General features: G+C 45.4%; 3 protein-coding genes across 3 annotated transcripts in view; all 3 read left to right on the forward strand.

Annotated features, from left to right (window-relative positions):
* Nucleotides 1-13,966, forward strand: part of mei1 (meiotic double-stranded break formation protein 1) — a 54,641-nt gene extending 40,675 nt beyond the window's left edge. Inside the window, exons 27-32 of the mRNA XM_022767474.1 lie at nt 1,390-1,574; nt 4,654-4,763; nt 5,160-5,250; nt 5,865-5,996; nt 12,594-12,721; nt 13,554-13,966. Coding sequence (XP_022623195.1) covers nt 1,390-1,574; nt 4,654-4,763; nt 5,160-5,250; nt 5,865-5,996; nt 12,594-12,721; nt 13,554-13,608 — 701 coding nt within the window. The 3' untranslated portion in view covers nt 13,609-13,966. The remainder of the gene's footprint in view (nt 1-1,389; nt 1,575-4,653; nt 4,764-5,159; nt 5,251-5,864; nt 5,997-12,593; nt 12,722-13,553) is intronic.
* Nucleotides 13,967-15,073: 1,107 nt separating this feature from the next.
* Nucleotides 15,074-22,939, forward strand: ccdc134 (coiled-coil domain containing 134). The gene is made up of 7 exons (XM_022767498.1): nt 15,074-15,349; nt 18,649-18,785; nt 18,992-19,113; nt 19,897-19,981; nt 20,437-20,618; nt 21,863-21,934; nt 22,204-22,939. The coding sequence occupies exons 2-7, from the start codon at nt 18,680-18,682 to the stop codon at nt 22,327-22,329; spliced, it is 693 nt and encodes a 230-aa protein (XP_022623219.1). The 5' UTR covers nt 15,074-15,349; nt 18,649-18,679; the 3' UTR covers nt 22,330-22,939.
* A 704-nt stretch (nt 22,940-23,643) lies between these two features.
* Nucleotides 23,644-27,420, forward strand: LOC111238039. The gene is made up of 2 exons (XM_022767419.1): nt 23,644-23,821; nt 24,627-27,420. Exons 1-2 carry the CDS (start codon nt 23,812-23,814, stop codon nt 26,639-26,641), a joined length of 2,025 nt encoding a protein of 674 aa, XP_022623140.1. The 5' UTR covers nt 23,644-23,811; the 3' UTR covers nt 26,642-27,420.
* The last annotated feature ends 373 nt before the right edge of the window (nt 27,421-27,793 follow it).

Genomic DNA, 27,793 nt, shown 5'->3' on the forward strand with positions numbered 1-27,793 from the left:
ATTGTATGAACCTCAGGATCGACTGATAAGATTCTCCGTTTGGTTCAAGCGGTAACCTCCGAGGCTGAAAGATGAAGCCAACATGGAAGTATCAAAAACTGCACCTCTTCTAGTGGCCGCTTGAGGCTCCAGCAGTGACTCAATCCCCATAGACTCCCATGTTAAAATGTCTAACAACATGTTTACAGCCTGGTGCACAAGACGGTTTTGGTCTCTATGGCTAATTTCCTCCGTCATGGCAACTGTTTATAAAACTCGCTTGTTATAATTTTATTAAGGTTTAAAGTTCTGCATAATTGGGGGCGTGGTTGCTTTGAGTGACAGGCGGGTGAAGTCTCGGCTCGACACGCTCGCTCCTCCTCGCTCGCTCGTTTTTGGATTAGCCAGGAGCTTCGGCGGAGTCAGGTGAGGTGACGGCGGCGGCGGCGGAGCGGCTCACTCTGAGCTGAACATCACAGAGGCTTCGTCCAATGTTTATTTACAGTCTACGGTCTACATATGTACTCTGTGTTTAGCGTAACCAAACCCTGTGCACGCGTTTCACACACTTTCATTATATTAAGTGGCCCACATCCCGCCGCACCACTCGCAGACAGATCATCCCTGCTGCTCCTGTGTCTCTGTCTGTCAGCTGGATAAGTGGCCTGTCAGGATCAATGTGATGTATTGGCTCCATCCCTCTGCCTGCCTATCTCTCTCTCTCTCTCTCTCTCTCTCTCTTCACTCACTCTGTCTCCTCGCTGTTTTTCTGTCTCTTAGTTTTTTTTTATCTTATGCTTCACATTCTACATTTCCTTTCCCATCCATCCATCTCCCCCGCTCTGTTGCTGTGCTGCGCTCTCCTCCCTCTCTTCTGCTGCCACTAATTGAGTCCTCCCTCCCTCAGAGAGCTCTAATCTCAGTGTACATGGTGTAAGTGCAATTCAAATGGTTGGCAGCTCTCAGTTTGGATCCCACTGTGTTTAAGCAATCATTTTGGCCATGTCTTGTCTCTTAATCTCCATCGCTATTTTGATCTCTCCGTCTTGCCAACCTTCCCTTCACCTTGTCTCTCGCTGCCTCACACACCATCTACACTCGGCGCTGAGATCTTTAACTTCTTGCCCCGCCCCGCTTTCTGTCACTCGGTTCCTTTTCATCTGTTTATTCTGCGTCTCCTCGGCGCTTGTGTTCCCTCTGCTTCCTGCTTTTAATATCTTTTTCTATTTCAAACTTCCACTTCCCACTCGCCCGCTCACTCCCTTCTGCTCTGCTCCGTACCTGTTTCTCCCGTGGCCTTGCCCTCCGAAATTTATTCGCTTTCTCCTCTTCCTCACCGTTGTGTTTAGGCGTTCAATCTTCTTCTAATTCCCTTTGACTTTCCCTCCCTCTCTCTCTCCCTCTTTCCAGTCAGCTACCTGAGGCTGCTGCAGGCTCTACTCGACGTCGACTTGACATCAGCGGTGGTATGTGTGAGCACCGGTCCTGGTTTGGTCGGGCCCAGACCCCTGGGAGTCCAAGATGGAGCTTTGTACCCGCTTGGCTCCAGAGGGGCCCGATGCCTCTCAGCCGCTCTCAGTGGACTTCTTTTACAGGTTGTAGTACTTGGGGGTGGGGATTTATATATGTGTCTTTGTGTGTGTGTGTGTGTGTGTGTGTGTGTGTGTGTGTTGGTCTGCACAAGCACATGTAAAAAAAAAGGAAACAGAGCGGGAGATTTAGGGCAAAGTAAACGACTGGAGACACAGGAGAGACGGTACGTGTTTGACCATGAGACTAACGGTTACTTCAGTCATATTGTAAATATTGGTACAGATAGCTCACTCGCTGCTGTTGAACTGTCTTAAACGTAATATGGATTTTACATCAAGAGATGAATTTCAGTCTGCTCCGGGGACGTCGCTTACATTGCATTTCCCACATTTCTTGTTTGTGGGAGGCAGAAATAACAGCAAACAGCTTCAGTGAATTCTGTGTTGTAATGAAAGGTGGAGAGCTACCAAATGTTTTGTTCCTCAACAAGCGATGGTTAGAAATTAAGCTGATGTAGTGTTACAGGAAGTCTCCAGCTGTGAGCAAATGTTGTGTACTTCATTATAAAGTTTTTAATGGTGAACAGTGATAATGAAAAACTAAGATAAGTTATGCACAGCTATTCCCTAATTCATTTTTTTATCCTTAATTCCATAAATCAGCAAATACTGACTCACTTGAGACGCTAACAAATGCAATACGAATAACAATATGTGCAGAAATGTTTATTCAAAGGATTAAAAAGAAAAAGATTACATCAGATTGAGCAGTGTTGCTCTATCCTCAGACAGATGCACAGCACACGTGGGCTTCAACGTTGATCTCTTTCTTTGCCTCTGCTCCAGGTGATCTTTAAAATCTTCACGGCGTGACATTTGAACCCGCCTTTCACACACACACACACACACACACACACACTGTGCTGTGTAGAAAACGAAAACGAGGTTGCGATTGATTTAGCCAGTTAGCATAATGGAAATGGCACACAGATCCAGAGCGATCACAGGTGTCTCCAAAACGTTGTCACAGGTGTATTGACCTTGGTCACTTATTGGAAAAGAATCAGACTGAGTTGATTTTACATTAAACAGGTGACTCCTCCTCCTGGGCGGCAGCCGGCACACCTATATATGAGTGCAGAAAATACAGCAGTAGATAGAGTCTTTATCAAAGACATCATAAAGAATCTAATGCAGTAACGTCAACTGTGCACTGAAGTACTACATATGTTGATCCTTACACAGCCCTTTTGATTTTTACTGTTGTTTCAACCTGATAATTCTGTCCGATTAAAGCCGGTGCTCCAGCTTCACAATCCACAGAGGCACCACATAAATATGAAGCACTAAAATGCTCCATCACACAACCCAAGTGCGTTGGCTACTGCCTTTACTGCCATCGGTTAATGCACTAAAGTCTGAAGACTCCCACGATAAAAGGTTCAATTTTTCTATATGACTGAAGCTCGGATATTGCGAATCAATGAATCACGAGGCTTGCAGGAGTTATGTGTGTGGCGCCGGAGTGAGTGCGGTAATGCATTTCGCCTCCGTCTTTAAATTTGGGCGCAGCTGACGGCTAAGACTCATTGTCCATTAAACAGATGTAGCTTCGAATTATTCTTAAGCCCTTGACATTCTCACACCGCAGCACACAACGACCACATTGTCAGGTTTGTTAGTGAAACGGGAAAACGTAAGTTTAAACAGCAAAAACAAGTCAAAACAGAAACAGCCACAGACAATTCCTCTTAACAATATAAGCATCGTGAAAACAGTTCAGAGGAACAAGGTCGTCTTGAATCAGCGGGAACAAAGAGGTGGTCTGCAGTCACATTGCTGTGGGAGGTTGTGTGGACGCCCGCTGTCCTGTACGTTCCAGCGGCTTAATGCTAAACCTCAAAGAGGCTCCGGCTAATGAGGCGTAGAAACCACAGGCACGTGTTGATCCTGATGTGTTAAAGGTCACGGCCGCCACAAGAAGCCCATCTCTTCCCACGCACCCACCAGTACTTTATCATTTGATTATTTTATCAATATATTAATTAAGAGGCATTACACATACGAGCTGTAACGTTAATGAGTTAAACCTTCAGTGGTGAGAGTTGAACAAAAGCATCAGTATACACACACACACACACACACACACACACACACACACTGCAGTTGCGAAAAGAGATATTTATATATTTGAGTGTATATTCAAAAAGAATCTGGATAAAATATGTAAACTGTGAGATAATTGGGTGTCGCGCCTGTTATATCTCCTTTTTATCCTGCGCCTGTGTTGCAGCCCGCCAGCCTCTGGTTCCACACCAGTGGCGTTTCCCCTTCCGTATAAAAGACTGAAGTGCTGAACTGAGCTGCAGCTCTATGGTTCAGTGCTCTGTAGTCTGCTGTTCAGCAGCTGATATGAGTAACAGTCGCCCCCCCCCCCTTCTCTCCTCCGTTTTGCTCTCTTTCCCCCATGATGCTCTGGTTTTGGTGGCAGGAGGAAACATCACAGCTCCTCTCCTCTCCCTTCACTCCTCACTGTTCCTTGCTCTCATTTAAACCTGTCTTTTAATCATCATGTCCTCATCTGCCCTCTTCTCATCTGTCCTTTCTCCTACCTCTGGCCACTTCACCTCCCCTCACTCACTCTCTCTCTCTCTCTCTCTCTCATCCCCTCCCACTTATAAATTTCTTTCTTCTCCTGTCTCCTCCTCTCCGCCTCAGGATTAGGGTGTAACTCTCCGCTGTCGTCTATATATCCGTCTGGCCTACTTCAGTATTTTTGGACACTACACAGTGTTCACTGCCAGCGCTGCCACAGTGGGAGATACATGCATTATCAAAACCTCGCTCAGTTGCTCTCTGTGGTGTTCCCTTTGTTTTGTCTGCATCTGTGTCCACGTGTGTGTGTGTGTGTGTGTGTGTGTGTGTGTGTGTGTGTGTGTGTGTGTGTGTTCATATCTGACGAGTCAGAGCTCACAGGCAACACGTCACACTTCTGTGGCCCCTCGTGACTTGCAACGATGTGACATTTTACAGATGGAAAACGTCTCAAAAGATCTTCATCTTCTTCTTCTTCTCTGTGCTGAGTGTGTGTATACTCATCTTCCCTCTCGTGTTTCACTCCGCTGTGCCTCGTTCTCCTCAGAAGCACGAGCTGCTGCTGAGAGCCTCAGTCAACTGCCTAAGCTCCCTCCTGGGCTTCCTTCAGAGGAAGAGTCCTATTACAGGTACCAGACAGAGGCGGGTAGGGAGTGAGTGAGTGCAGGTAATCTGTACATGTGTGAGTGATACTTCTGTGTCTGTTCGTTCATTTGTGTCTTGTTATTCTCTCTCATATTATCTCCGTCTTCAACTCTGTAGAATCCATGTTTGTTTGTTTATTTGTTTGTTTTTGTTTTTGTTTTTGTTTTTGTTTTACAGGCTCTGTGTTTTCATGTTTTGGCTCTTGGCAAGTTTTCACATGTTAACTGTTTTTCAGTAACTGTACCGGCAGGAAAAGAGTAAAATTAAACCGAATTGATCTGAATTAGACATCCTGACTTGTCATTTCTCTCCCCCTGGGTTTGTTTTGTGTGTTTGTGTGTGTGTGTGTGTGTGTCTGTGTCTGTGTCTGTGTCTGTGTGTCTGTGTGTCACACTCACGCACTCGCAGTCAGCCATGGAGTCGATTCCTCCTCTACAGCTTGCTCAGCTCGGGAGAGAGCTGCCTCCTCCACCCTGCCATTCTCAGACTCATCACACTTGTGAGAGGTTTTACACACGCACACACACACACACACACACACACACACACACTCACGCACTCGCACTCGCACCACTCAAATCAAGTATAATTTCTTGGGCATGGTTCTGAGCAGTAATAAATATTTGATATTAAAAGTATCAAAAGTTAATGAAGGTAATAAAAGCGAAGAAGTGGCAGAAGTATTTAGATCACCTGAGCAATGAGAGTGAATACAGAGCAGTGTTTTACAGGCTGACACACAGACACACGTGGAAATTAAAGAAACCTATTACCATAGTTTGTGTTGTGAGCTGTGGCTCCGAACACTTTCTTTTCATTCATTATTCAGTGAACACAGGGGAGGAACGTCTGGTCAGCTGTGACCCTTTGAGGTACATAAGAGTCTAAAACTTGATCCTTGTCCTTTTACATTTATTTAATTGACCTTTACTTCAACCACAATAAATCACATCACTGTTTATTGTTTCCTTGATTCTTAATGCTTTTTTCTCTGTCCGTTTATTTATGTCTCCCTCTGGTTTTTCCTCCCGTGTTTCTTAGTTACTGCATCTGTGCATGATTGTGCATTTTTATGTATACGTCCAACTGTGTATGTGTGTGTGTCCTCTGCAGCTCCTGCAGCACAGCAGCACAGCAGCTCTGTGGGAGCCTGACCTGCTCCAGGTGATGGAGGCGGTGGAGAGGAAGGGGGTGAAGGAGCTTAGCCAGGAAGCAGCACAGGCCCTCAGGCTGCTCCTCACACAGGTAGACATGTATACACACACACACACACACACACACACACAGATAAAATAATGAGAACATTGAGTGGATTCTCACAGCAATGGGCCTTTTACATGCTGGCGCCTGTGTATATCTATTTTCCGTGAGTGAATGAATTGGAAAAGGAATCAAGTTCAGATTAAGTTCAGTCGTTCTCACAGTCTCACACAGAGATGATGCAGTGAAGGAAAAGTGAGCGAACCGTTCGGAGTGACCTGGTTTTCAGCATCATTTGGTTTTAGAATATGAGACAAACACAATGTGCTTCAGCTAATATCACACAAACAGTTATAATCTTTCGTGTCTTTATTGAACAGACATTAAACGCTCACGGTGCTGGTGGAGAAAGAACGTGAACCCTCGGGTTTAATAACTGATCGAACCTCCTTTGGCAGCAATAACCTCAAACCAGCTCGTCAGTAGCTGCTGATCAGAGCTGCTCAATGTTCAGGAGGAAGTTTGGACCTTTCGTATTCTCAGGATGTCCGGTGAGAGCGACTCTTCAGGTCATTCCACAGCATCTCTGCTGGATTAAGGTCTGGACCGACTGTCGCTCCAACAGGTGGATTTTCTTTGAAGTCATTTAACTTTGATGTTTAGGGTCATTATCCTGCTGCATCAGCAGCTTCTCCTGAGCTTCAGCAAGTGGACAGTCTCCCTCACATCATCCTGTAAGAGACCCTGATAAACTTGGGAATTCATTTCCCCCTCGACGGTGTGAAGCTGTCCAGGCCCAGAGGCAGAAAATCATCTGATCATGATGCTCTCTCCGTCCTGCTTCACCTTTGGGATGATGTTTTCATGTTGGTGTGCAGTTCCCTCTTACACCCTAAACATACAGCTGCATGTTCTCCCCAAACAATTCAACCTTGGTTTCATCAGTCCACAAAACATTGACCCAGTAGTGTTGTGGAGAGTCAAGCTGCTCTTTTGGAGAGCAGCAGCTTCCTCTGTGGTGTCCCAGCTCCAAGCAACCAGACATCATGATGTGTGTATGAACAGAGACGTGAACCAGCTCCTATGATTCCTTTAAGCCTTTATCTGTCTTTGTTACGTTACGAGCTTTTGGACTGATCTTAGCCTCTTCTAGGAGGAGCAGCCACAGGCCGAACTCTTCTCCATTCACAGACAGTTTGTCTGACTGTGCACTGACGAATAACTAAACTCTGTGAGACGACTCTGTGACCCTCTCCAGCTTTATGCAAATCAACAATTCTTGATCTTCAGTCTTCTGAGATCTCTGTTTCACATCAGCAGATGTTTCTTGTGAACAGCAAACAGTAAACCTGGAGGCCAGTCAATGAAATGGTTATTTTAATTATAAAAAAACACTAACTCCTGACTCCAGTTGGCTTTTGTTGATGCCACTAGCCGAGGAGTTCACACACTTTTTTTTCCAACCTACACTGCGAATGTTTTCAGTGTGGAGAAGAACAAAAACAGTTTTAGCTAAAATAGATTGTGTTTGTGGATCAGACAAATTTATACATAAATGAAGATAATTGCAAAGGCCTCACGTACTTCTTCTTGCCGCTGTATTACTTCCAAATTTTTATTCACTTGCTGCAGAAAACAGCACAGGCAGCAGAACACAGAGACAGCAGGGGAAATGTTAATGGGAAAGAGCAGGTTTGTTTATGCAAATAAAATACCAGCATTTTGCACTGCAGCAGCAAAATGCCAATTTACAACAGTAGCCTCAGTGTGGGACTTCGTCTCGCTTCACACAGTGGCGCCCGGTAAAAGGCTGATTGAGAGCTTTGGTCTAACCTTGAAGTGATGCAAGACCAACACGAAGTGTGAGGTCAAAGGTCACCGTGTTTTCTGGGTACTTGTGGTCTGTTGTCAGAAGCCAACAACTCTGTAAACACTTACTCGCTGCCTTGTGCTTCCCTCACTCTGCTCCCTGATTCCACTCAGGTACCTGAATCTACACAAAGGAAAGACTCACTGCCGTCTATTAGCACTCGTCATTGGCATCAATTCATTTACCTCGGCTGTTAGTCGCTGGTGTCCACAGTCGTTGATCATGTCGGCTCTAGTGAGTCTTCATCTGTGTTGGTCGGAGAGACTAGACGCTGCTGCCTTTAAAAAGCTCGATAACGCCTCTATTGAAACAGACAAGCTGTGTAATTGTGTCTGGACCAATCAGTGCCGACTGTTTTGTGTCTCTCAGTTACATGTGAGGCAGAGCAGCGTCTGGTGTTTTTAACTCTGGAATCTGTGATTATTTACCGACGTTATGATTTAGAAATACAAGTAGCTAAGAAAAGATTTTTATCCTCCATGATCCCTTCAAGATTGAGATATTTTTTTATGTTGCCGTGACCTCGGCGCATGTATCATGTCCACTCTTTACACAAGCGTGAACCTTTAGAAATAATCGGGATAAAAAATACACTGAGCCCTCGGTTCTGACTGACTTCTGGGTAACGATCAAGTCACACAAGAGACCCGGCGGACTGGTTTTCATTGAGGCATTCAAAGAATGAATACATAAGCGCAGACAGAGCTGCCAAGTCAGAATACTATTTGAACTTACTGTGTTAATTCTGGAGGTCCGTCCAATTCTATGAGAATAAAGTCCCGACCTCTGTGTCTCCAAGTATTGATTGTGATGACTGTAAGGCTTTAAGTCAGAACGATATCTGCTCAGCTCTCAGTAAACTTTTCTTTTTTCTTTTGCCACTGGCCGTTTGTTTTTAGATGACTACACAGTCTTTTCCTGCAAATACAAATGAAGTCTCTGTTCTCTCTTCGGCCTTTCACCACTGATGTTGGATGTGAACCGCACCAGTCGTAGATGTTAAACGGTTGTTGGTCTGAAGGCTTCTCCTGCTTGGAAGATGACTCATTAATTATTATTAGACTGCTGTACATATCCACTGAAGAAGGCAACAAGAAATGACCATATACTATTATTATATATATTATTATTATCATAAATAAGACTGAAATTCCTCTGCTGCGCTGGGCACAAGCGTAGCACAGGACCAGCCAAATTACATCCTGAGATCAGCAGAATACCAACATGTGGTTGTGACACTTGGAGCTGCTGCTTCCACTGCAGAGAGAACAGAGCCCCCGGAGGTTTGCTCTTCCTCGGTGGTGTGTTCAGAAACCAGTATTGTGCAGTTAAGTTCATTTGAGTAGCACAAAAATAATATGGCAAAAAAAAAAAAAATACCTGAGGCAGTGCGGTTTATTGTGGAGCTTCAGAAGCATCTAATAATGTCCCCGCCACCGCCACCGCCGCCGCCACCGCCGCCACCCGCAACATTGGAATATTGTCACTCTGTTAATATAGGATTATTGAATTTAGAAATGTACAACCCCCCCATTCAGCAAAAGTGCAAACGAGATTTAGAGAAAATGCAAATGAATAGTTTTGTTGTAGAAACATGAAGGTGACATGAGAAGAATAACTGTGACACAACGATTGTGCTTAACTGTGATTTCTGCTCAGTTGTGATCGCAGCACTTAGACGGCACAAGCCTCTTACGGCCAGAATCATTCACCAAATCACAGAGATTATCCCTCCCTGGCTTAAAAAGCTCTGTGAAAAATGAGTTTCAATGTGAGTTGAGGACGATGAACGACACTCACTCACCGGGCGCTTTATCAGGAACGCCACGCTGACACTGGGTACTTCCTCCCTCTGCTCTGAAAACGGCGTCAGTTCGTCGTGGCGTCGGTTCCACGAGCTGTCGGAAACTTTTCCTCGGAGACTCCCGTGTGCTCCACGTCGACGCGACTGCATCACGTCGTTCCTGCACAGATTTGTCACGCTGCACGTTCACGCCGCCAGTCTCCCGCTCTATACCTCATCCCAGAGGTGTTTCTACTGGATTGACATCTGGAGACTGTGGAGGCCGCCGAAGTGCACTGAGCCGCATGAATAAGCAGGTGTGCAGGTGTTCCTAATAAAGTGCGTGCCGAGTGTGTGTCCTTGCTGTTACCCTAGTTAGCTTCGCAGCAAATGCACCAAGCCCGTTTGGGTTTGCTAAAAGGCTTTATAAAGCACAGAGGGAATAGCAGCCGCATCAGATTGCTCAGCTCAAATCTGGCATCATGTTCACGACCAGAGACGCATTTAGTATTCTGAGAGTAGCTCAGAACCAGAGGAGTGACAGAATGATGGCTGCAGCTCCCAGAGCAGTGTGCGCCAGGGAATCATGAACCGTGTGAATGTGCACGCATGTGTCTGTTTTCTTGTGTAGGTGTGTGTGTGTGTGTGTATTGTATGTGTATTGTGTGTTTGTGGAGACACTGAGGCGGTTTAGAGGAGGCAGGGTTCAATGTGACAGACACATTTCTCTTAACAGTCTCAAGACAGTAAGATTTTTCTCCCCTGTCATCTCTTCTGCTCCAATCTGTCACACACACACACACACACACACACACACACACACAAACACACGCACACACACACTCAACACATTAAACTTCACAATTTTCATACGTTTCGTTGATCTCACTTTGGACTTAAGTGAAATATCAGCTCATGAGTAGTTGATCTGATATCGTATCATATCTTGCTTCCTGCCCACGTGTCCTGGTTTATCCATCACCTGAGAGTGTGTATGTGCGCGCACACACATACTGTGCGCGCACATGCATCATTTGCTCTTGCAGCTTGAGCCCATGGCTATTTCCTCCTCTTTACACATTAGCGTGTGCTCGTCTTCCTGCCTCTGACTGTGTGATCCTGTGGCCAGTGTTAAGTGTAAGTGAAGCTGCTGCAGCTTGCACTGCGTAATTAGTTAGCTTCCCAGATCTGAGCTGGTCTTAGGGGAGAGCCTCTTTTCATAATTTCTAAAGCTTGCAGATTTCTAATAACCCCCCCCCCCCCCCCCCCCCCAATCTGGTGGGAATCTGTCACTCTTCACTCTCTGTCTCTTTCAGTCTTGTTTATAAAGCCCGACCTTTCACTTGCTTGCCTTTTTCTGTTTCTCCCTCTGTTCCTTTGCTTCCTCTCTCTCTCTTTCTTTTGCTCTCCAAACAGCTCTCGCCCCAACAACTCCACTTCATTCACCTCTGTTTCCCCCTTTTGCACTTTTCAATTACAGTGTTGGAACCATTTCTTTATTCTGCCCTTTCCTTCACCTGGCTGTTCCTCAGAATACCATCCTCGAGAGTCACTGGATGGGAACTGTTGCCAAATAAAAACAGCTATAACTTTGAGTGCAACACTCACTTGTTGTGTAAGAGGATGAATTTTTCTGTTTCTACCAACCACATACAGTCAGTTGCTGTAATCGGTTTTTATCTTATCGGTTCGGTGCAGCCATGTTGGTGTCAAATCAAAAACGGCTCTTATCAGGGAAATGTGAGTGAGCACACACACACACACACACACACACACACACACACACACCCTGAGAATCCAGCTGAGTGATTTTCACAACCCTGAAGTATAGATGTAGACATTAAACATTCTGTTTGAAACCACTGTAACACCATCAATTTTAATCCCTACCTGTGCACTCGAACTTAAAAACCCCCCCACACCAGTCCAGACCCAAAGAGTCTCTCTCCCCCGCAGCTCAGTCGCTCGCTCTGCCATTGAAATTAAAAACAAAAAGGAAAATAACGATGAACTGGTGACAGTACTGAAACGATAATTGTGCTGGTGCGGCTCACAACATTATTGTTTTTGAAGTGATGCAAAAAGATTCTTGGCAGATGCTCGTGGCCTTCATGTTTTTTTTATTATTAATTTGTGCTATTTTTGTGTCGAGCAGATTGAGTTCTGTGTTCGACGCCGTCTGGAACATGTGGCCGTCACTCACAGCTCAGATCTTCGGGATGGATGTGAAGATCAAACCTTTAGTGAGTCTTTGAACCTCTGGCTCATGCAGCCGAACAGATCGGCGGCAGCTCTGTGCTGGCACTTGGCGACTCTTTGTGAACGAGCGTGAACAGGGATCCGTGTTTTCGGAGCCTGAGGCTGCTCGCCGCCGCCACCGCCACCGCCGGAGACGCTCTGCGACCTTTTACCTTTCGTAAACTTTTCTCTTGATTGTGAATATTCTCTACAAGATTTTCTTTATGCTGCTTACGCTCACTGATCCTCATTAGCTAAAGTACACAGTCACGTCTACAGTACAGCTCCATTTGCTGCTCCACAGCCTTCGTACACATTTTACCTGCTGTACGCCGTTGACAGCTGAAATAAATAGTTTTCATTTCTGCGGTAGAAGAGGTTCCTGTCTTGCTTACTTATTTAGCACTCTGCAAATCCCAGGTGTGTGTGTGTGAGTCTCCCTCTGCTCCCTCCTGTATGCTGTAACCACAAACAAAGATTTACTTTCTCAGCTCACCTACACATGTTGTTTTTTTAAGTGACTCTTAAGATAAAAAATGTATTTTCTATAGTTTTCAGATTTCAACAAAAAAAAAAAGGCCTTAAGCATCTTTTCTCTCTTCAGACATTTTACTTTTGTTTTTATTTTTCTAATTCTTGGTTTTGTCCTCTCTTTCTCCTCCTTCTTTCATCCTCCTCTCTCCTGCCCTGTCTCCCCTCTCCTTTTTCTACTCAACAAAATAAAAGTCTCTCTCTTGTTCTGTTGGTGCAGATCCAGAGCAGCGTCCTGCAGCCGCCGCCCACAGAGCAGCGCGAGCAGAGAGTGAGGGATATGATGGAGGCCCTCGGCCCACAGACACCAGCCGTGAGCTGCAGCCCCAGTCTGCCCAGCAACATCCTGTATCCCTCGCATGAAAGTGAAACACACTCATAAACACCCCTGAACTATATAAAACACACGCTGACACACTGCATTTAATGTGCAGGAGCCACATGCACTCTCGCCTATATACGAACTGCAGCTCGCACCCTTGCAAAAACCTCAAACATGCAAGTCTGAGGAGCGTCGTAAAAGCAGCAACACCTACACCTACACCTACACGTGCACACACACACGCACACACACACACCAACACACACACGCAAACACACACACTTTGAGCACACCGTGAACGATAACCATACTGTACCTCAGTGTCAGCATCTTTATTGATTTTTCTCTGGCAATTTATTGAATGTCTGTGTTGTGCTGTTCAGTTAATCTCTTTAAAGGGTGTCGTACAACAGAGTCATTACTGTATTTCAGTCAGTCAGTACTTAAAGGCTCTCTACATCTGTCACGCTGATAGACTCTCTCTCTCTTTCACACAAACATTCTTCCTTTCATCCACCCACACACGCTCGTATACCCTGTGTATGTCGGCTCAGTCTGATATTAGCTCTGTTGCCTGCTATTATATGAAAACAATATTGTCACATCACGTTGATCGCTGACAGAAACACCGGGAACAAAGTGGAGCACGCGCCGACTGCAACTGAACCGGTGAAGTACAAAACATACACACACTTAGGTTCATTAACACTATGTAAACTGTACACTCAAGTGAAACCGCTAAGATTGTTCGCGCGCACACACACACACACACAAACACACACACACACACACACACACACACACACACACACCTTACTCTCTCACCTTGCTGTCTTGCTCCTTAACTCTTGTCTGCAGGCATGTTGGAGACGTGTCCATCTGTCTGTCCGACTTTACGCTGAGAGCAGGCTGATGTCTCCCCGTTAACTGATTCATGCGGTTTAGAAATTATTACTCTGTTAGTTCCACGGTTCTTTTCATTGTTCATTAATTGTTAATTGCTAATTGCTCTTCTCGTAAAAGCAGCACATGCTCCTGTCTAGATTGTAGTGTCACAGTGAAAGAGTTTACAGCTTGTACTTGTTCTTTGAGAGTTAAGCTTAATTAATAACATTTGTGCCTTTGATACAGGACAACTTAATTGCTCATGATATGATACCGTTACGTGCGCTGGGTGTCTCTGCTGTTTCCTGGAGCACCTAACGGACTCATACGTCCTCATTTGGAGATTTTTGTGCTCATAAAAATTTGACTTCTTTTTGAATTTTACAGCTTTTGCAGGGTCAAGGTGAAACCGTAGTCATTTATTATTGGGACAGCCAAGTCATTTTCGTGGATTCTGTTAAGTGGCTTTTTCTATCAGATTAAAAACCCATTGTAAAATTAAAATACTGCTTGTGCTGCTTGTTTTTCTGTGAACCCCGTGGGTCCTTGGAGTTGCGAAACAGAAATGAAAGAGACACATTCGACTTTATAGTGGCACAAAACGCTCTTCATGACACTCATGAAAATGAAGAAAGAGAAATAATGGACTTGGTCATTGCACTGGTTATCTCCAGCCCACACCCCAACCCCAAGCCCCAGCTCTCCTCTCTGTAGCCCGGGGAGGAGGTTTTGTCACAGTGAGGCTTGTGCTTGTAGAAAACCAGGGAAGGCTTCACAACGTTATGGGTTTGTTAAGTTTTGTGTGAGAGTGGATCCTCACAGGCCTTTAGTGTGTTTGACTGACTGGGATGTGGACGTGGCCTTGCTGCTGTTTCTGATGTGCTTTGCAAAAGTCTGCAGAATGGCATGATTAACTTTCCACTGAAGTAAAGTATTTATGTCTGAGGTCAGGTGGGCATCTCATGTTCACTGAATTCAAAGTAGTTGCTCCCTCTTTAGATAGATAGATAGATAGATACTTATTTATCACCTAGGTGAAATTCAAAAATAAATAAATAAACAATACTTAATAATAATTAATAATGGTTAGTGTGTGTGTGTGTGTGTATATTATATATATATAAAAAAAAAAATTAATCCAGTTCATGAGCCACTTTCCTTTGGCTTTTTTTTCTTTTCCTTTGGGTCTGTTGCAGACACAGTAAAACAAATCCTAATTGAACTTTAATTATAAATCTATAAATATAATGATCTATAAATAACTCCTCGCGTGAGCGTGTTTCCATTCTGACTATTTTAGTGAAAATATTTTTCGTTCGAAAATTGTGGCAGGAAAGAAGTAGGCGTCATCATCTCAGAGGAAGCACAGAGAGAGAAACGAAACGCGGCCTGCCCCGTGCCCTGGCGGTGTCTCTCTCTAAATCGTCCGTGCGGAAACCACATCCTCCTCCGTGTTTAGCGCCCGCTCGCTGTCATTCGTCCAAGGCGAGCCAGCCGGTGCGATCGTGGCGCTGGCGGAGTGGAGCAGCGAGAGCCGCATGTAAATGAACACCTCCACCTCCGTGTTGTTGTCACCTGAGGATCCAGAGGGGCACATCGACTCGTCCCGTCCCCCCGTCATCGGCGAGCCGACCTGTAACGTTTACCGTGGAGATAAATAAAAAAAGAAAGAAAGAAAGAAAGAAAGATTAAACTGCACTACTTTGGAGCAAACGCTGACCGCTAATCGCCGCCGTGTGTCGCCGCCGTTTTCTCGCTACAGTAACACGGTGAGTGATCCGGGAGTTTTGTGGCTGTGATGTCCGGCGCTCTGTCGGTCGGATGTGCTGTGCTTTGGCCGCTGGATGAGGGATCCGGCGGGGGGGCTTACAGCTGCGGTGACAGGCGGGGATCTGTTTGTTGGGGAGCGACTTCTAATACTTGCTTAATTCCCCCCGAAAAGCGCACCCCGCGAAGAAACCTTACATTAATCATTGTGATATACTGCGGAGTTGATGTGTATCGCCACCAGATGTGATCTCGCTCCACAGTTTAAGAATAAACGCAGAATTGCGGGCTTAAAAATTGAGGAAAATTAACTCCTGGTTGCCCGCAGACACAGTCGCGCGGCAGAAGGGAACGCGGGTCAGGTAGGGGACACGTACTCAATTAAGCAATCAGTAATTGATGATTCACATGACAGTCTTTACCCAGACTCAGCCATCATCATCACCATTACGCATGTCCGCGGCTCTGCCTCTGCATGAATGATGATAGAGGGAGAGCCTCGCAGATGCGAGCGGGGGGAGAGAGAGAGAAAGAGGGGGGGAGGGAGGGAGGGAGATGATGTGTCAGTCCTTGAACCTCAAACCTCCCACAGCAGGCAGGCAGCCTGAGGGGGATCTGGATCCTCCTCTGCTGCACATCCAGCCGTCTGACAGGCATCTTTCTTCTTCCATCCTCTCTGGAGTTGCTTTCACCACGAGGGTCAGTTTCTTCTCCGTGACGTTAATGTCACAGAGTTGGTTGCTTGGCAGTTTGGACTGTTTCCTACTCTTGATTGCAGATTATGGTTTTGTTTGTGTATGTCTTTTATTGTGTTGCCTGTCCCTGCGGAGCACACAGAGAAATATTCCGTTTTTTGCATCGCACTGCACCGTGGAGTCAATGGGCTGCGTGTTTTCACACCGCGCACAGTGGAGTTATCTTCACAGGTCCGCAGTGTGATTAGATGTGGGGGCCAGTTTATCTGACAAAAGCTGGGACCTGGATCTCCCACACAGGAAATCAAACTTCAGCCTCGCTGCCACAGGAGATTGTTGTTGGCTGAGAGGAAAATCTCCTCCAGCCAAGAGATTTATGTGGGTTTACACGACTACAGCAAGAACCACTCTGCCTTCAGACCCCCGAACACCCCTCGGCTAACTTGTGCGCCCTCCCCCCCAGTGACAGACCAAATGTGGACCAATCGCCCCCCGGATATCTCCTCGCTGCTGTCCTGACCACAGGCACAAATCCTCTCAGACAGACGTCATGTCCGTGGTTTTTCCTGCTCATGGATCTTATTACTTCCTGAGCGGCAGCAGCTTCGGGGTTCAAGGGGACACTTGAGATGAATCATGTTTCTGGTGTGGTCAATGTTTAGCCACGTGTAATCTTTCCCACGACTTTGACTTTCTTTCATTAGTGTTGCCTGCTTTCAGTTAATGGATGCATTTAGACTCCCATTTCTCTGCTGCCCATGCCACATTAGAGATGATTGATTAACCCCCCTCCCTCCTCCTTTAATGTCCTTCTTACGCCACTTCTTAAACTCTCAGCACTTTGGCCTTCTACACAGAAACGTTATCCACTGCTTGGATATATGTGTTGACTGCATTAAATTGTGCCGGCGGCGATAACCTTTCTGCTCATAAATATCTGCCAGAGCTGCGTGGCCGCCTCGGAGGCACACAGGAGCATCAAATAACCCGATGAGCAGCCGCCACGGGAGAGACCAGCCCACCCCCCAACACCACCACCACCTCCTCCTTTTTTTCTCCCTTTGGCTGTTATCAAGAAATACTGAGGCTTTCGACCAGCACTTAAGGATATTTAGTGCAGCGTTTCTCAGAAAGCTGGGAAGCTTCCCAAAAGATGTTCCCAGAACGCACAAATTGGCCTTAATCGAACATTGTCTTCACTCAGCTGTCTACAGGAACACTTGTTTCTGCTGACTCTGTTTAAAGAAGAAGAAAAAAGTTACAGTCTTACAGTTTTATCTTTGAATAAGAGACTTCAATGACCACTGAGACCTCAAACTGAAGCTCAAAGTAGCTCCAACAGAGAGGGAGTTAAATCTCATTTTCTCTGTACGAACTTTCCGGTGGGTTGAGAGTAATGACTGGAGATCTGCTGTGAGATAAGAGCCTGTGGACAGTTGTCATGCTTCCACCAGGATGAGCTGCCTCAGTGTGAAGTGGAGGCTGGTTGGTGTCACTGTCATCACAGTGCGTGTTTAGGAGCGTCTGCTCCCCCCCCACCCCCACCCTTCTGATTTGAGTGAGATCCTTAAGGGGACAAATTAACATTCACACCCCCGAGACGTTTGCTCTGCTTTCCTAGTCCCTCGGTTTCAGGAATCGGCAGACACGCTTGTAAAGATTAATTCTGTCGGTCCCCGGTGCTCATTATCCCCTCGCGCAGCCCCTCGCGCAGCCCCTCTGCTCCCCGCGCTCCTGTCTGTTTTATCGCCGCGTCTCAGCAAAGGTAGATAAAATATTCACCAGGAAAGCTGTTGTTTCCTGCAGGGTCTCGCCTTCCAACTTCTCAACCCCCCCCCCTTCTCCTCTATCCTAAAGCCTGCTAATTTCTTGCCCCCCCACCCCATTGAAGCCCCTTACCCCTCTGCATCCCTCTGATTATATCATTGATGGAGCCCTTGCTAAATTATGCATGAATTATGTCTTGTAGCTTTTCATCAACATTGTCTCGTGCCTCCCTGGAGTTACTTCTGTTTTTCTGCTAATGTTTTCTTAAAAAAAAATTGGCTTTCATCAAATTTTCATTTGATGAGGATCTATTTTTAGTTGTTGTATTTATCCTCTCACTTTCATCCCCTCCCTTTTCAAATGTAGTAAGAAAAAGAAAAAAGCCCTCGGGAGGAGAAGGAAGTAGCAAGCGAATGAAGGCCACTCCTTTTTGGATGGAGAGACGGGGGGGGGGGGCAGAGGAGAGGAGGAGAGAGAGCAAAGAGCGACTCTGGTGCAGGGATTGTAAATGTTCCTCTGGGGAGTTTACAAGTGGCAGACATCAGATGACATCCTTTTTTTTTTTTAAAAGGAACAAAAGCAAATCCCTTATTTTCCCATGTTCCACAAGTATCACAAGAGGGGGGGAGAAAAATGGCCTTATGAATAAAAAAAAACTATTTCATTGAGAGTCTAGTTTTTCAGATGAAAATGAAATCTGTATCAAAAGAAAAAAGGTGTTCAGCGGTCCCTCGCCTGTAGCGTGCAATGATTTGAAATCACACAACTCTGCCAATATTTTTGACGTTTTTCACAATGTGATGTGCATCTCACGGCTTGTCATGTCTTTTCATGTTCAGACGAGCGCCTCTCTGCCGCCCCCTGCTGACCATGCTGCAGAGCGTGTGCGCCCTGGTCGTGGCACTCGCCGCTGCCGCCCTCAGCTCGGCGGACCCCGACGCGCACAGACCGAGGCATGACTCCAACCTGGAGATCTGTATCCTTCTGTGCTGCTGCCAAACGTCTGTGTGTGTGTGCGTGTGTGCGTGCAAGTCACTGAATGTGAACTAATGCATGCTCGTGAATACATTTCTGTGCATCTCAGTGTGACAGATGGGTGATGGAGTGAGCATTAATGTGACTTATGCCCATGTGCAGAGAGAGAGTGTGTGTGTGTGTTTCCTCCTGACCTCCTCTTGTCAGACAAGCGGCTGTTTGAGACCAAGAGGAAAGATCAGCTGAACGCGCTCAAGAACCTGGTGGAGCTGAACGACATCAACCAGCAGTACAAGATCATAGACATCATGCTCAAAGGACTCTTCAAGGTAGGGTGTGTGTGTGTGTGTGCGTGCTTTCTGACATTATATCCTCGCAGAGTCCGTGGGCAGCAGCAAAATCAAGCACAAGTATTAAAAAATAAATAAATAAATTAAAAAAAAAAAAAAAGTTATTTCTAAGAGCGCAACCATCTCGTGCTCTCAGCAGATCGAGGGATAAGAAGGTTCCCGGCTCAACAGAGAATCAAAGGCTTCAAATCCAATGATTACATTCATCAGCATGTTTCCTCGCATTCATTTGAATGTTAAATCAGACTCAGCCGCTCACAGTGCCATTCACTCCGCACGAGGCCCCGGGGGGGGGGGGGGGGGGGGCTCTGCTTTACGTTGCGCCTGCGTTTCCCAGAGGACAGTTATCTATGCATCCGCGCGCCTCTCAAGGACGACCAGCTTTTAGTCAACCTTCAGTGGCTGAAAAAGCATGGTCAGCATTTCTCCGCTTATTCTTATGTGTGTGTGCGCGAGGGGCTCCTGCCCACATCTCCTCCCCTTTACACCGCCGTCACACACACCGACTCGGATCTCGGTCCACGTCCGTGTTTGCGAAGATTGCGTGTAATTGTGTCCGTGGACGCAGTGATTCTGTTTTGACACAATTCACAGTCAAGACAGGTTTAATGTTGTGATGTAAGAACTCATAACGACCCACTGACTGCCCAGGCCGCTCCTGTTGCTCGCCCTGATGGAAGGCACTGCAACTTTAATTCACAGCACATATTGTAAAGAAACCTCTCTCTCTCTCTCTCTCTCTCTCTCTCTCTCATTCTTAAGGTGTTGGAGGACTCCAGACAAATCCTGGTTGCAGCCAACATGCAGCCTGACGACCCCTTCCCCATGGACGATAAGATCAAAGAAGGTCTGATTCATTCTCAGCTGTTTCATCATTTCATTTTGTTTCAGTGTCTCTCTCTCCCTCTCTCTCTCTGTGTCTCTGTCTCCTGCTCTACTTTATATAAGTCACTTTATTTAGCAGCGTCTCTCACACTCCGGTTCTGTCTCCTCCACCTCTGACTGCTTTGTCTTGTGTCTTGCCTCTAAAAGCTGCACCACCTCTGTCAGTCTCTCTCTTCCTCCTTTTTGATGCCATCGGCTGCCAATAATATCAACGCTCTCTCTCTCTCTCTCTCAACATCTGTCTGAATGGCGTGCACATTAGCTTCCCTTCCTTTTTAAGGCTTATTCAGCAACACGACGACACCAGCCTCCACCTCCCGAGCAAAATCAACCACCGCTTGAGCTGCACTCGTAATAAAAATTGTCCTCCTCTGTCTCATCTCTTCTAATGAACCTTCTCTTTATAAACTTCTGCAGCTTATTCCCACGTGGTGGAGAATACGGCGTTTTTCGGCGACGTGGCGCTGCGATTCCCCCGCATTGTCCACCACTACTACGACCGGAACGCCGACTGGGGCGGTCTGCTGCGCTGGGGGCTGAACTTCTGTAACCTGACGGGGGTTTTTACCGGAGGAGCCCACCAACATGTCCTCACACTTGTAAGACCAGACACTGACCCACACCCGTCCTAACCGTAACAAAACGCCACCTTTTCGTCAACAGTGTTGTCACAATCCACTCACGCCTTCTCCTGCAGTATAAGGTTTTTAAAAAAAGACGACTCCAGCTTTGAATGCCGACTGTAAAAGCTCATGCTTCTGACTGGATTCTGAATTTACAAAAATATTTTGTGAGATCTCCAATTCTGCAGAGCTGAACAGACAGAACAAGGGTTTTTTTTTTTGTTTTTTTTTGCCAAGATAAAGCTGCAGAAAACACAGACTCAGACCACATTAAAGAGCTGATGCGGTTTCAGACTAAAAGCAAAGGCCTTGAAAGTATGAAAATAAATGAGTAATCCTTTCAACTTGTGCCTGTATGTGAGATTTGCTTGGGTTTTTTTTTTTTAATATTAATGACTGATTCACTTTAGTTTCTTTTTTGCAATTTTCCGTAAATTTGAAACCGGAGCGAAATGTTGGACATGATGATGCATCAGATCTTTGCTGAGGGAAATGAGTCGAACCGAAACATTGTTGGATTAAATAGTTCTAGCTCCGTTGTGAGGACTAGAATTCAAAAGTGCGGAATTCAATATAAGTGCAAATGAATACTTTTCTCTGCAGGGGGGGGGGCACACTATGAGTGTGGAAAACACTGCAGTAAAACAATGCAGTGTAATACACATGCATAGCATAGCGCAGGGTGAGGTAAATGTGACAGGTGTGTGGAAATGAAAGAACAAACATAGTTCAGGTTTTAGAGGAGATGCTTGATCTTCTGTCACCGTCCTCAGTGGCAGCAGATAACTTCTCTTTCATCACTGCAGAACGTGTCATTTGACATCGGATGCATGCGAGATGTTTTGTCACCTTAGAACCTTAAAAGAGCGAAGCAGATAAAACAGTGCTCCCTGATTAATGTGCGGGTTAATGAACTAAACTCTTGCAGGATTAATCTGTGACCTTAGCAATGCGCCAAGAGGATTATATAGTGGATTAATTCTGAGACCAGAAGCACCCTCAAAGTGTGCACCCAGCCCTCACTTGTGCATCAGTAGCCCCACTCTTACCTTCTGTTCCCACCCTCTCGATTTCACATTGCGCAGAATGGAGAATTTTTTTTGCCAAATTGCAGCTTATTGCTTTTTAGCTGCAGAATAAGTGACGAAACGATGTCTCATTTTTATTCCTTATCTCTTCTTCTTTTCCTCTGTTACCCGTCTGTACCACTCCTCCCTCAGATGTCACAGGAGCTGGGAATAACAGAGAAATCCCCAGACTTTATAAACCCGTACCGCACCGAGAGGGATGATGTGAGTAAGATGCTTGTTGTTGTTGATGTCGTTGTTGTTTTTGTTGTTGTTGCCCACTCTGCCTTGTTCTGTATTATCATCACACACGTGCAGTAACAGTAGTGACCACTCTTAATGAATCCCCCATCAGCCATTAACTGCTGCTATTAAGTCTCACTGAGTCTCTGTAACTAAAACATAGCGCTCTCTTCAGAAACAATCCCTTATTTAAGAAAACATTATCACTCACATCGCTTTAATAGAAAATCTGTACCTCTCTGCCTTTCTAGGTCCTTCACACTGCAGAGGCTTTCCAAAAGATCCTGAGGGAGGAGGAGAAGAGGAGGAGGAAGGAGGAGAAGAGGAAAGAAATCCGGAAAGGCCCCCGCATCTCCCGCTCTCGCACCGAGCTATAGCGCCGCACCCTCAGCGCTTTGTGCAGAGCAGAGGAGAAGAGGAAGGAGCGTACGCACGGTCCACAAGGGGCGGCTTGACTTGTAGACTCAGATGACAGCGAAGGAAATCAAAAGCTGCCATCAGTTGTACGAAAGCCAGGTGCTCTGTTGAAAAGAAGAGAGGAACCCTCAATGTGATACAACAAAGTGAAAAGGAAGTGGAGGTTAGCTGACAAAAGCCTGAATCACTGCACTCAGTTACAGTGATTACAATTGGAAAATCTGTTGTTGTATAAGAGGTTAAATATGTCTCTGGAATAGGAGTTGATAAGGGAAACTCACTTTTGATAACTTGAGGATTACATAATTGTACTTTGGAATATAAGTAATTTCAATAAATTTGCTTCAGAACTTTGCAAAACCCTCCTGTATCGTGTCTGGTCTAGATTTAATGTGTCTAAAGCCCAAATGCTTCAAATACGTGTGGTTGCCAAATATAAATTTGACCTCACCTCATTAAAATCCGGCCTGTTTCTGGTTAGGCTAAGCTTGATTTAGAGTAGTAGAGTTTTATTTCATTCTCTTTATTTTTTATTTCTTATTCTTTCTCCTTGAACTGGGATTTGTTAGAGAGATGTTTGTGAATAGGCAGATTTATGTTCTTGTTGCTCCTCCAAGTTGTAAGGAAACCTCTTATATTTTGTTAGTACATTACCGTTACCACTTATTTTCCCCGCCCTCTGATGGGGGAAGTGTATTTTCTTTTTTCTTTTTTCTTTTTTTTTTTTTTACATATTTGGCACCTATTTTTGGTTCCATTAGTCATTCTCTTTAGACCCGTGTCTGTTGTAGTTTCACTTTAATGATCCCTAGTTAATAAGAATTATTAAGTCCTTTTGAAAAGATCTGTAAACCAGACAGTACAGTATGTGACTCCTCATCTTGCAGCCCCCCTACCTGTTTCTTTATTAAACAATTTGCCTTTTTTTTTTGTCATTTTCTTTTAATCCTTGTTGGAAATTGAAATTGAATTGAAATCGATGTAATTTTAAAATAGTATTACGACTGTTATAAAACTATATGTATATTCAGAGAAATAATATCATTGCTGCAGAATGAACAAGCCATTTTGTTATCAGATTTAATGAAATAAAAAGTTACTCTGATATGTACAATAACCCGTGTCTCCTCTCTCTCTTCTGTGTGTGTGTGTGTGTGTGTGTGGTTGTGTGGTGTGTGTGTGTGTGTGTGTGTGTGTGTGTTGTGTGTGTGTGTGTGTGTGGTTGTGTGTGTGTGTGTGTGTGTGTCAGAGCAGCCGACAGAGGGCAGGCCGCCACCAAAACACACTTTGTACCTAAAGTCCAATGTTTTGTTTTGTGTGAACCGACTCTGAGCTGAATTGAACATGTAGCTGCAGCTACTTTCACAAGATGATACCGGAAGTCTGAACGCAGAGAAGAGACGACACACTTTAGTAAAAACTATAAGAACACGTCTGGCAACATGGATTCCGGTAAGATAAAGTCTTCACGTCTTGACAGTTAACTGTTTTCGTCTTAAGTTAGCAACTTGCTAAAGCTAGCTTGCTAATAGGAAATTAGCTGTCGAGAGTCTATATAATATAAACTGTTATGCTAACTGTAGCTAATAGATGGTAGGGTTGTATTGAGGATTAAAACTTGATCTCTGTATTTGATGTCTGATCTCCAGGGATCTTTCAGGGTTGGTTATCATTGGGTCGTACTTGAGGTATAAATAGCATCTAAACACTCAGTGCGCAGCGCTAGCTATTTCTTCTTTTCACTTGCCTGTAGCTAACCAGCTATTCAGCTGTGATGTTTTGTCTCTGTGCAGAAGCTTCCTGACAAACACTGACTTGACTAGGCTTGTTGAATATGACACAAAACGTTTATTGTCTTCATTAGCAATGAATAATAACAATAAATAATAATACGTTTTATCTATAGGCGCCTTTCAAGGCACTCCAGGACACCTTACACCGCACAGTAAAAGATATAAAGCTAGTTCAAGGCATAAAATACAAAATAATCAAACACAAGACCATAAATACAGAATAAATTGGAATAAATGTAACTACATAAAAATAAATATGAAGTAAGTGCTGGTGCTGTGTAAAACAGGAAGAGAATTAATATCACGGATGTCCTGTGGAAGAAAGCGCCAGAGTGCAATGAAGACAATAACAGGCTCAGTTGCTGTCTTTAAATAGTGAAGTTTACATGTATGTAATCGCAGCTAACCTATGGCAATCAAATCTCTAAAGTCTCAAGAAGTTACAGAGAGTTTCTGTTGTGCAGTTTTTCCATCAGGGGATGAAGCAGAGAAGAAGGATCCAGTTGATGTCGAGGGTGAGAAGGAAGGCGATGACCCTGAAACCAGATGGAGTGAGGAAGTCAGGCTGGTCCTCGTCGGAAAGACCGGAAGTGGCAAGAGTGCATCTGGAAACACCATCTTGGGCCGGAGGCAGTTCCTGTCACAGATCAGTGCGAGCTCCGTCACGCAGATTTGTGAACTCGGGAGCAGCGTGCTTGCTGAGGAAGACGTTGCCGGGGACGATGGCCAGGCTGTCACACAGAGGAGGATGAAGAGAGTCACGGTGGTTGACATGCCAGGTTTTGGGGACACTCACCTCAGTGTGGAGCAGATTCATGCAGAGATAGCCAAGTGTGTGTCTCTCTCTGCCCCTGGCCCGCATGCTTTCCTCCTGGTGGTGCCAATAGGACGATATACAGACGATGAGAACCAGGCTGTGTGTGAGATGGCAAAGATATTTGGGGAGGATGCAGTCTGTCACCACACATTGGTTCTTTTTACCAGAGGTGATGACCTGGAGGGTGTAGGGATTGAAGAGTACCTGAGGAAGACTGCACCTGCTGGGCTTAAGGCTCTGATTGACAGGTGTGGGGGCAGGTACCATGTTCTCAACAACAGAGACCCCAGCAACTCAGCTCAAGTTGAAGAACTCTTGATTAAGGTGGAGAAGATGGTGAAGCAGGCTAACAGGGGGTTTTATACTAGTACCATGTTTTTAGAGGCCGAGGCTGCTATCAGGGAGGAGCAGAAAAGGATGTTGAAGGAGCGAGGGGAGGCAGAGGGGGAAGAACAAGGGGGAAATAATGGCAACACGGAGGAACAGGTTATACTCGCAAAACGAAGAAAGTGTGACCTAGAGTCAGACGGACAAGGAAGCAGTGATAGAGGATCAGAGGGGCTCGGCAGGAGGGAGCTGGAGAGAGGAAATGAAGAGGATTTTAGGGTGGAGAGATGGACAGAGGAGAGCAGAGCCAATGCTTTCAGCTTCCTTAGGAACAGAGCTGAACAAGGCAGGCATAAGGGCAGCAGCAGGGCTGTCAGCAGGCGGCAGTCTCTCCGTTCGTCCCTGATTCGCATGAGAAAGGAGGCTGCACTCTCTGCTAAGGTGCTGGAGAGAATTAAGATCTTGGTAGCCGCTGGAACCACAGGCATGGCGGTCGGGGCAGTGTTCGGGGCGGCTGCTCCTTTCGCAGCTGCAGCTGGGGCTTCTCTTATGGGAAACTCAGTTGGTTTTGCTGCAGGTCATCTAGCTGGGATGTCGGTAGCGGGAGGAACAGGCGTTGGGAAAGCCGTGGGGGCCATAGTGGCGGCAGCTTCAGGGAAAACTGCAGTGGCCCTGGGAGCAGCGACAGGTGGTGTTATGGGTGGTTCTGTGGGAGCCATTGTTGGAGCTGGGAGCGCCACTCCCAGGGAGGGTGCTCTGGATGCCCTTGGGCAGGTTAGCGTCATAGGGGCGTCTGCTGTTGGGCTGGCAACAGGAGTGGGGGGGGCCTTGGGAGCTGGTGCTGCTTTGGGCGCAGCTCTGGAGGGAGCAGCTTTCAGCACAGCAGCCCTCAGCGGAGCTGAAACAGCAGCAGCAGGTGTAGCCAATGTTTCTGTCGCTCAAGGTGGTTTAGCTTCAGCAGCAGGACAGCATGCGGTGGCCACTGTCGCTGCAAGTAGTGGGACCCCTCAGTGTGCTGCAGCAGGGGCAGCCTTAACTCAGGAGCTGGCTGCAAATGTCCCAGTGGCAGCTGGGTCTGCTGGTGCCGTATGTGGGCTGACAGGGCCGAGCGTGGCAGCAGTGACCAGCAGGGTGGTGTCAGATCCTTGGGGCACTGTGGCGGCAACAACTCGCATTCTGTCCGCAGTGGCTGAGATAGGAAAGGCGGCCGCAGGCATTGCCCTGGCTGGTGGTCTGGTAGTGAAGGTGGTAAAGGAAAAAGTCAGATGTGGCACAGCAACAACAGAAACAAGTTACTCAGAGAAGAAGTCTTATGAGATCTACTGGAACAAATGAACACAGGCTGGGAAGGGAGTTGTAATCCAGTGAATGAGATCATATTCACACCTTCTCCTGCCTCCCTGATGAAATCCTTCACTCCACAGTAGCTTCCCTCAGTGAGAGATATTGCTATTACCATGTGAATGTAAACCACTTCAAACGGGCAGAGACAGTAGCTGGAGCAATGTAATATAAAATAATATGAAATATAGGATCAAGAAATCACACATTCTTATAGATAAAAGAAAGCAGAAATTCTTCTTGCACTGTTGGAGGCTGGTGACTGAGTTCAGTGACATTTGCGGTGCTGCGTGGGATGACTAATAAAGGATATAAGGTACACAGTCTTGTGATACCTTTGCTTTATTTCTTTTTTCCAAGCACATTTGTATCTAAATCGATAAATCGGTTGTGACTCATCTTCCAGCTGGTTGGTTTTGAACCTAAAATCTCCAAATACATTTTTATAAGATAAAGAAAAGAAAAGAGACAAAATAAGAGACTCTATAAAGCACAGATTAATGTATGAATGTAATTAATCTTACTTTAAACAGTAATGGGTGTTGAAAATGAACAAAAGGACTAAAGAGGTAAAAAGTATTTTAAATCCTAAAGGGTGACAGCGGATGGCTTTATTGCAATGTTTCACATCTTGTAATATGTAAACCAGAAGAGTTTTGCATTTATGTATTAACACTGTTTGATCAACAGGATCAACAGGTGTAAATGTATTTCACTAGTGTGTTCACTTTTGTTGCAGTGAAATGAACAATAAAGACAGTATTCTTCCATGACTGAGCATTTTGACCTCCTTTCTTGTCCTGTGTTGTTGTTCTTCTTCTTTCTTTCAGTGCACCAACTGCCTCAACTGTCTTATCATAGCTTTTGTACATTTAGGTGTTTTGGCTTTAATGTAGTTTGTCAGACTTTTAAATCCAATATATTGCAGATCTGATAACTGGATTAAGTACACAGTACACATTAATAATTCAACTGTATTTACATTTCTTGTATTTCTATCTGTATTTATTTAAAAAAAAAAAAAAAAAGTATGTATATTTACTTTATTAAAAACATGACTTTTTATGGTGCATGTTGTTACTATGCCATGTTCACATAAGAGACTTGATAACTTTTAAGTATACTTTTTATAAGCATGAAAGTGGT

The sequence above is a fragment of the Seriola dumerili genome, unplaced genomic scaffold, assembly GCF_002260705.1.
Source record: "Seriola dumerili isolate Sdu_G_001 unplaced genomic scaffold, Sdu_1.0 BDQW01001191.1, whole genome shotgun sequence".
In the NCBI taxonomy this organism is placed as follows: Eukaryota; Metazoa; Chordata; class Actinopteri; order Carangiformes; family Carangidae; genus Seriola; species Seriola dumerili.

What these genes read in the sequence shown, in the direction of transcription:
- ccdc134 (XM_022767498.1), top strand. Translation starts at nt 18,680, where the DNA reads ATGCTGCAGAGCGTGTGCGCCCTGGTCGTGGCACTCGCCGCTGCCGCC. An exon ending in TGACTCCAACCTGGAGATCT is followed by an intron (nt 18,786 to 18,991) that starts GTATCCTTCTGT and finishes TCCTCTTGTCAG; the next exon opens with ACAAGCGGCTGTTTGAGACC. An exon ending in TGCTCAAAGGACTCTTCAAG is followed by an intron (nt 19,114 to 19,896) that starts GTAGGGTGTGTG and finishes CTCATTCTTAAG; the next exon opens with GTGTTGGAGGACTCCAGACA.